The 9,741-nt window shown below is 38.7% G+C and overlaps 1 protein-coding gene across 1 annotated transcript; it reads right to left on the reverse strand.

The window, feature by feature from the left end:
• Positions 1-1,575: 1,575 nt before the first annotated feature.
• Positions 1,576-8,747, reverse strand: LOC145890624 (uncharacterized). The gene is made up of 18 exons (XM_082981746.1): positions 8,471-8,747; positions 7,965-8,268; positions 7,544-7,659; positions 7,040-7,210; positions 6,872-6,967; positions 6,676-6,805; positions 6,026-6,265; positions 5,565-5,717; positions 5,235-5,366; positions 4,671-4,795; positions 4,314-4,505; positions 3,756-3,928; positions 3,437-3,692; positions 3,162-3,293; positions 2,903-3,069; positions 2,422-2,632; positions 1,965-2,095; positions 1,576-1,728 (listed from the first exon to the last, which is right to left on the reverse strand). The coding sequence occupies exons 1-18, from the start codon at positions 8,745-8,747 to the stop codon at positions 1,576-1,578; spliced, it is 3,159 nt and encodes a 1,052-aa protein (XP_082837872.1).
• Between the last annotated feature and the right edge of the window lie 994 nt (positions 8,748-9,741).

Genomic DNA, 9,741 nt, shown 5'->3' on the forward strand with positions numbered 1-9,741 from the left:
CATCCTCTTCACACTGGTTCCCGTTGTCGTTGTTCTTGCTATCAACTTCGTCATCTTGGTGAGGTCCGGAGTCTTCGTTTTCCAGATGAGCAAAAAGAGGGAGAAGTTGAAGCCATCGGCGGAGAGGAACAACAGCACCGGAAATCCTTTCCAGGACAACCACCAGCACATCAAGGTAGCCTTCAGGGGCACTTTGATGTTGCTCCCTGCGCTGGGCATACCGTGGTGTTTAAGCATCTTGCAAAGTTAGTTGACTTTGTTGCCAGTATTATAGCACAATTTACACAGATCTGGATTCATCACGAGATATCATTTACCAACAATATCTATAGTCGTATAAAGCAATTATTATGTAGCGAACACTGAAAACAGTCCGCAAACTTTGTTGTCCTTAATTACTTTGTTCGTTTGTCTAAGTTTGTTACCGGCAGCGTGAAGTACCTGCTCAGATAAGAGATCAGTAGAACTTAACAAGGAATTGATCACTACCAAAAATAAATATCAACTCATCGGTAAACGTATATTGTGTCTTTGGATTAAATTAAGATCAGGCTGGTTTTCACGCCATGAAACTTCCGTCTCATTTTGACAAGGAAGCGTTAAATGGAAAATAGCAAAGTAAATTTTGCTTTTCAGTAACGGAGCACGCGTTCCTCTACTGGTCCATCACTGCCACGGGGCTCCAGGGCTTATTCCTGTTCATGGTGTACGTCGCCCTGCACACAGAAATTCGTCACTTGATGGCGCGCTCCCTAAAACGAAGTTTTTTGGGGAATTCCATACACTCGCGGCAGGAAACGTTCGAAACAACTCATTAGGCGGTGGTTTGGTGAAGTTTCTTAACCTGAAATTGTGTTTTTTTGTGAAATTTTGGGTGGCAAGCCAGTCATAGCAACGTTTTCAAAAAAATCTTAACAGGTTTGAACAAAAATGAGCAAAATTTACTGCATGTTTCTCACGAAATGCAATGAGTAGTTTGGAAAACTTGTTCTGTTCAACCGGTATGTGTTTTGAAGCAACAAGTCGCATCTAATTAAGAATATTACTAAGTGAAATTTCTGTTAATTGTTGCATCAATGTGGACTGTTAACTAGTTGCCTCGTCTATAAAATATACAAAAATCCGTTGATTTATTAACACATACTAGCAATATATGATAATCAGCATTGAGCTGTTGTGCAATATTTTACTGTCATATGATGGACGCTATGTCTTATTCATCATAGTGGCTCTGCACAATTCAGTAAAACGAGTATTTTATGAGATAACTTTTTTTTTCTACTTTATTTGTTGTTTATTTTATTGTTGTGTTTTCATTGTGTTTACATTTTCCCATCTAAAGTTCAAAACTTTAAAATGCAGATAGTTTTTGTAGGTCTGTTACATACTGTGTTGCTTATCAATGCAAAAAATACCAGTAAAGCATTGCATGCCATTTTTGTCCGGACATTTAGTCTTTGCTTAAAATGTGTTTTATTTCCTGGCACACTTCCAACATCTTTGTACATTTTGCAATAAAAAAACCACTGAGTTGAAAGTGTGTGATATACTATGTAACAAAACCATCCATCAGGATTATTGGCCGCTTCCCTCCAACCGAAAGTCCTTCGTCACAATATCGCCCATGAACTCGGCTACTTGCTCGGCGGAAGTGACGTCGTCGGTAAAGAACACTCCGTCGCAATGGATGTGAATCACGTGACCGCAAGCGATCAGGCTAAGTTCGCTCTGCAAAAAGCAAAATAGTTTGTTATAAGAAGCTGAACGTGTCTTGCTTCCGCAAAAAAAAACAGTGATTGCCATCTATTGTTTCATATTTCCAATTAAAACTCAAACAACAAAAAGTATTTAAAGGTGTTGTTTGAATGTCATGCTCTTGGTGAACACAAATAACTCGACAAAATAAACAACATGACGCTCAACTCGTTGTTGTAACTCGGCAATTTGAGAAAACATCAATTTACTTTGTAATAAGTGGAACTCGTTTCTTTGCTTCCGATGCCGACCGCCACAACTCGGCGTCCACCTTCACTCAGATGTGAGTGAACTAAACTCAATTCCCGAGTAACCTCTATCCACTTCAGCGGGGAATTACCTAATATGACACAGCACCCATTATTTTCAGTGTTACATGACGATTGTATATGAGTGCATAGGAAGGTATTGTATTTATATGAAGCAACCGGTTCGAATTAATATCCGCTAGTTTAGTTGGAATATATTAAAAAAAATCGATTTCACCAAAATAGGGATTATCATAAACTGCAAAACACCTCCATGAAAATCACAGCAATTTATCGATTGTTTGTCATGCAGTAGATCCTCATATGAATGTCAAGAGGAATTTACTTGCATTTAACTTGTTTTTATCGTATACCTGTTAACCTTATGTGACCGCTTTCCACGTTAATGTCAACCGACCTGTGTTATGAGGTTGGGAAACCACAACAACAGACTTTGCGTCATTCCATGACGTCACGTGGTGACGCAAAAACGCGGTTGCTCTGAAAAGACGCAGTAGCAGAAGTCCCGCTGCGCACATTGGTTCTAATGAAGTGATGAACCGTCTGATTTGACCTTGTGTCAGAAGGTCACCGTTTTCCTCGGCTAGCTGATATCCGGCATACGATATCTATGAATAGGCGTTAGTTTAAATATGAAAAAGCTAAACCGAGCTCATGCTAATAAATAAAAGTGTTGTGAAGCAGGATATTGCTTGGGCTTGGATAAAGATCTTACTGAGTAACATTTGATCATAGAAACTCAATTGAAATTAATATGCGTTGACAAATGGAGCCGAGAAAACAACTGATGGAATCGACTTTGTAATCTCTGTGGTCATTTCAGTTTGCTTTATAATAAAGCACTGAAGCGCAAGGCAACAAATAAACAAAACACTCACCAGAGAAAACTTTGACGAAACTTTTCCCGTCAACTTGTTGAGAAAGCGTTTTGACCTATCCACTGCAGGTACATTTGGCGGTCTAATGACGTCATAACCGGTTTGATTGCAATGTGTTGTCGATACATCCACTAGAAGCGCCACAGAGTTGCGTTGTGATTTGTTATCTGTCACCGTTATCTCGTTGTCTGTAAATGGATAAAATGTTCTAAATAGAAAATATTGGTTTCGACAAAACAACAGTTTTTTTTGCAAAAACCTTCGTGAGTGAACGAGGCGTGAATTCGACTCTCCACTTCGCTGGGTGGCGCTGGAGAGTACAGCAGAGGTGGCTTAGTTGGATTCCGATTGTGATGTGACGTTCCATTTTCGTGTATTATCTGTTTTGTCCCTGCAAAATCAAAAATAAAATAAAAAAATTGTAATTGCAATGAGGAAAACAGAAATGAATCGATAGACGTTGTAGATTGGGATATTTCCACATGAAAAGCCTTTCGCAAACGTTACAGCCACCACGGACAATGCATAGTTTACCAGATCTGCCAAACTTTGTTTTTATCTGGAATTGTTCATTTTTCTTGCCTGATTTTTCTCTGTCGCATGACGTGTTGTAGAAAATTACGTCATCAATTGCAATATCTCCGTAATAACTATTGACGTCTGCTTCGATTATCAGACGAAAAGAATGAAGTTTATATGACGTCAACAATATATCGATATACGTCATTTCCCAGGCAGCTACGTCATCGTACTTCAATGATGACTTGGTCCACAACTTTACTTTCGTCTTCTGCAAAGCCAAGATCAACGTCGAGAGACAATTTAATGCAAACCCACATATACGTATACCAACCGAATCAACGTCCTCCAGCAAGACTGTTAAATTCCCGGTGTCGTATCCACGTATGTGAAACCAGAAGGTGAAGCAAAACTCGGGGTTGGAAGCCACATTTAGGGTGGGGCTTACTAAGCGAGCTACGTCACCAGCTGATTGGTGATTGGATGCAATATATGCATACATTCCCTCTTTAAAATGAAATCACATTGTTAATAAAAAAGGGAAGATGAGCAAAAGCGATACTTGTAGAATTTAAGACAAACAACTCAGGTATTTTCGAAGAAACAACACAGATTACTTCCATTTACGACATTTCTAAAGGAATAGACCACCGAGTTGTCCAAAAGATTAAAAAACTTTTAAACATTCCAAAGTTTTCCTTAATAGCACTATTACGTGACAAAAAATTTAAAATCTACAAAAAGGATACGTGTAAAAAGATGTTTGGAATATGGCAATTGCCTGAGACATTGTGCACCAAAGCGAAAAACAAAACAGTCTTTTTTACCGTCAGGAAAAAATTACATTCATAGAGGAAACCACGTAAGAAAGCATTGAAATAAAGGGAAATACCATTTGTTGTATGATCTCCATCTGGCCCTGTGACCAGAAAAGGTATGTTGTGCTGCCGCGTGGTGCCGCTATTGAGCTGCCAATCGAAGTTGTCTGTCACGTGATCTTGCTTCCATCCACAGAAAGAGTTTTGGTCGAAGTCACAGTTGAGTGCACTCACCCCTCTTGTAGTCGTTGCTCGATCCTCTGTTTCTGCGTTTGTAAAATATTTTCGATAAAAGGTTACAATTTCGAAGTTGTGCTCAAACAATGGTTAAATAAACAATTTTGTCAAAGTTTAATTTCAAAATTCTCAAATTGCTTGCAAAAAGAAAAGAACAACAATCACCACTTGTTTATACGAATTCAATCGTTTACCTTCCTTTGACGTCACAAAGCATGCACCTTCTATCAAACTGACGTCATCAACCGCAATATAACCTTCCTCATATTTCGCCACGTGGATCTCGATGTTGTATCTCCCTGGCTTGTGTATTGACAAACTGGAATACGAAACGTTTATGTTTTATTTTAATAAATGATGACCTGGTATGTGTGCGTCTGTGACGTAGGTGGACATAAATCTTGGTGTTGACAAAACACTCTGTGAGTTTCAGCATGTAAAGTTTTGAGTTTGAAACTTCCCTTCACAACGAAGAAAACTGAGTCCTTGATTGGCAATTATTTTGATAGAAAGTCACATGTTAAACAATTGGAAAAGAAACCCCAACTAGCGATTCTTAAATTTATAAATGCAGATGAAATAACAAATGCAGATGAGACATTGGTTCTAAAAGTGTAGCTTTCGGTGTTTTTATGCATTTTTTTATATTTGCAAAACCTAATTAGGCCTATGTAATTTTCGATAACTTTAATAAATTAGGTTGCCTTTAATCGGATAATTTTTTTTAAACAATTGAATTCCAGCATACATATTTTTACCCAGTAGATTTCCACGTTACGTCACTACGATTTCCATTAAATGATAAATCCGGAATTTCCGATATTTTGGGTTGCAGCATTTCATATTGCAATCCAGCAGATACGACTTGTTCGTGAAATGTCGATGTATTTCTGCAAAACAAAAACTCTTTGTTCAAGTGACGTCATGCATGCTTCCAATGTACAGGACGTGTAAACTTTTCGACACAAATCGTTAAAAACTTTGTTTTAACAAAATGACAGTTTAATGTTACGTATACGCTATTCCCAAAAAGTCTAGTTATTCTGTTGTTCTGATGAAACAGAAGATTTAAACAAGTAAATCCTCACCTTTTCACGTAAATATCTAGGACTCCATCATTGCCCTTAATGCGATATTGTAATGTAAAGCATTTTGACGTTGAAGATACAACAAACGCCGGACTCCGCAGGACGAATATATTTTCGCTTGGAGTATTTGGATTGGCAAAGAACATGAAACCACTGTAACAGAAGCAATGTTTAATTACGTAGATGTTATTGGCCATAATTCACTATCTTTAAATAACACTTATTCGGCAAGGAAAATATGGAGATCCACATACAACAGTATATCTCACTAACTGAAATTATAATTAACTCGCTAGAGTATTTGCCCACGCCGTTGATTTATTACCTGAAAAGGAAGACTATGTTTACAGCTGATGCTATTTGGTTGTACTTACAAATAAATTGTACAGAAAGTAACTATGTGTTATCACGCCCTAACTAAACAAGTAAGTTGAACCAGTTCACCAAACAACCAAAATTACCGACTCTCGCGAAATACTTGATCAGAATTTACGTTGACCTCATCTTTGCTACCAACACTATCTTCCATCCCAAACTGCATCATTTCAACATTCGACGATGACCACCCGCACAAAGATCCATAGAAATCACAGTCGAACATACCGAGGTCACAAGCATCTGACGTCACCGTGACGTCATCCAAGAAGGCGGACTCCCCTTTCGTTAAAATTGCTTTGAACTGAAGTTGGGTCGGTTGTTTCCTGAATTTAGTAATGTGAACTATATAAACATGAACTCACTGGAATATTTTGTGTTGTGGAAAAGACAAATTTCCAACTCAAAAAACGCTTTTTAGACATTTTTCAAGCTTCGTATTTGTAGACAGTTTTAGAGCTTCGTACAGATATTGTAGATGGCAAAAATTTCACACATTAGTCTGAAAAGAAATGGTTTGCGAAGACAAAACTTAACTTACTTACTGAAATTTACGGCCGATATTTTTAACCATCCAGCGCCCATTTGTTGACCCATTTGCTGACCACAAGACGACAGTAGAGAGAGCTTCGGTCATTTCCAATCTGAAGGCGTGGTAAACATAGTAACATTGCTTTTTTTCAATATTGTTGACTCGTAATGGAATGAATGTACAAAAAACGTATAATGAGCTTGCCTTAATGTTCCATTAACCCGGTACTTGAAGTGAACACAACCAGCTGATGAAGAAATTGGGGGGCTAATTAATGTAGATGAGCTGGCGAAGTTAGTATTCATGGGTGCAGTTACAGACATGTAATCTATTCCTGTTGTAATGAAGAAGTAGTCAAAGTTACAATATGAACGACGACAATGTGTACACAGTGTTTTACCATTCTCAAAATCGTTCTTTCTTTGCCACTGAATCTTGTCCTCGTACTGCGGAATCCATCCGCAGTTATTTTTGAAAGTGCAGTTGATTTCTTCTGCTTAAATATATGAATTACTACAATGTATAGGCTATGCAATATAAAGCAACCCACGAAGGTTTTGGGACAAACCTAGACATGATCCTTGTGTTACTGTGACGTCATCTATTGCAACGGCACCCACGCCCATGGAATCGCCTTTGGCAACGAAAACAATCCCTTTATTTCCGGGCTGTAGTTCCACGAACACGTGGCGCCACCCGGCGGTAGGTTGTACATATGAGGTGAGAGATGAATTACCACCTGCAGAGTGAACGTGATTAGGAACAAAAACATTCCACAAGTTTTTCGATATTCTATTACGGCAAAGACCACACCTGTTGGTGTTTTCTTTATACACTATTAATCGAAGTTACCAAATAAGCAGTTTAAATGTAGGGTAATAAAACGCGTGATAAACAAACCTTAATCTATGATAAGTACCACACACAGGTACAAAATGCACAGTGTAGGTCACGCCTAGGCATGCGAAAACAACTATCACCAGAACAAAAGATCGAAAAGCGAAAAGTCGACGCACAATTAGGCACAAATCTATTTTTAGATTCCGACGGAAGCTGCACCAAATTAACTTACTGCTCACACCCACGTGGTGAATAATAACATCCATTGATATTGTCGGAACGATTGTGGCGTCATAAAGTGAATACCAGAATTGAAGGCATTGTCTGGATTGTGTGTGGATAAGAGGACTAGAAAGCAAGTACACGCTGGCAATCAGATAGACTGGATTAGCTCAGTGTGGTATTTTATCTACGGGATTTATTTATCGAGTGGATTTATTATGGTAGTTACATTATTTTAAGCAAGTTATACCTGTATAAGTATCAGTAGAAGTAGAATTCTACCGGATAAGGGAATTAAGGTATGTTTTAACCATTGACAATTGAGCTATATTAGTAAACGACAGTCGCGTCGTAAGATATTTTGTCGTTATGTCCTTGTTTAGTCCTGTATCACTACATACATTAATAGAAATTCGCTTGTGTGTAAATACCTGACAAAATATGCAAAATTGGATGTGTACGACGGATGAAAGATGACTTTCAGGCTGGGGTTTTGGTTGTGAATAGACGAGCCGTAAACTTGCCACGTGTTGTACGGATTGCTGGAAAACGTGTTCCATCCATAAACTGCCTTGTCGAAGGTCAAATTAAACGAAGTTTTTCTTGATGTTCTGCGAATATGTCGGACAACTAGACTTGATTTCTTGCTGGTTGTAAACGTTTTTATATTTTCCAATGGAACATGTGGGTTTACCTCAACAAATTGTCCAGATGAAATTGATTTCTTTCTTGGGCCTAAATGCAGTATAGTTGTTAGTTCAAGAAAACGTGAGTATTCAGTGCTATGTTTTACAGCATGGTGTCAGGCGAGATAACTTAAGTGTTTTTTGATAATTACTAATACAGTTTTATTTCACATTTGTTTTGTTACATCACCCATTCCATTATGTAATCAGAGAGCTGGTTTTCTCGAACGTCGGGCAGTATTTTAATTAACCTGTAAGAGGGTATGTGTGAGGGAAGGGTGCAAGACTTCTTACCACGTCACTCGCCTTGGGCCAAAACCTCTCCGTGTTCCCACATGCACGTTTTCTTCCCTTCACCACCTGCCAACCTCCACAGCAAGTGTGAGTTTCCCGGTTGTACAACTTTTTCGCACAACAACCAAGTTGACGAGTGTAGAAGGGCACGTAGACGCAACAGCCACTCGGTCGATGAGGCGAGCGGTCATCGACGTTGACATTCAAATGACCTTCAGCTGCAAAATTTAGCATATTACGTTCTATTTATGTTCTCGGTGTCAGTAAATGGATTGCAGTTATGATTTTTTGATGCAACAATTCAGGGCTTCTCAATTTACGTTTTTTTTTGGATGGCTAAATTTGATTTTGGGGACGTGGAATAAATTAACCGTTCGCACCCATAATTTGAAAAGCATTGCTGTATACCCCAATGTAAGTAACAACATGCAAGCCAGTTTTTCGTTTTTTACTCTTTAAGTTGTTTACTGGGGTCGCATCGAGAATTCTCGTTCAAAATGGGAGTGCTGAAGTTAAAAAAGCACGAAATATCCCGGTATTTCTTTGTTAAAGTTCAAGGTTATGTGTCAATCGTCATAGCAACGAAAACAACCTCGTTCACGGTTCGTGAGTTGGCGTGACACATTTTTCTTGCTCATTTAAGCATGACTGCATTTCCATTGGGCCTATCCCTCTGACTTACAGTTAAGTGCAACAGGCCGTAAAGTAGAGGAAATGTTGTGCGCGAAGGGCTTGCAGGCAACTGGTTTGACAGTTTCGATCATGTTTGTCTTTCCTTGGGTTAGGTAGGCCTGGGAACACCCTGGGCTGTAATTGTGAAGGTCATTGTTGAGTGATCTCAAAAGAGAATGAACAAACAACATGTAGCCGTGGTTTTACGGCGCACAGGGACATTTCTGAGCAAATAAAACGGAAAAAAAATTGCCAGGAAACTCGATTTTTTGGGGCTTTTAGACATTCTGAGAGTGTGCAAGCTCATTTGTATGCTTGACTGCGCGTGCGTAATTCGCTTTCGGTCACAAGACGATATGCTTGATTGCAGGTTTCCTAGTGTTGGAAAGCCAGGGGTGTCACACTTGGTACAGTTTAAGTAGCAATCCTGAAAAGAAATGGATTTAGGATATCTGTACCAATGAAAAAGAAAAAAAATACATGTTTACGTGAAACGATCTAAGTTTGTCGTTTAGTAATATTATTGTTGTGACAAATCTAAAGCGTAAAAAGTAAC

This window comes from Ascidia mentula, chromosome 1 (genome assembly GCF_947561715.1).
Source record: "Ascidia mentula chromosome 1, kaAscMent1.1, whole genome shotgun sequence".
In the NCBI taxonomy this organism is placed as follows: domain Eukaryota; kingdom Metazoa; phylum Chordata; class Ascidiacea; order Phlebobranchia; family Ascidiidae; genus Ascidia; species Ascidia mentula.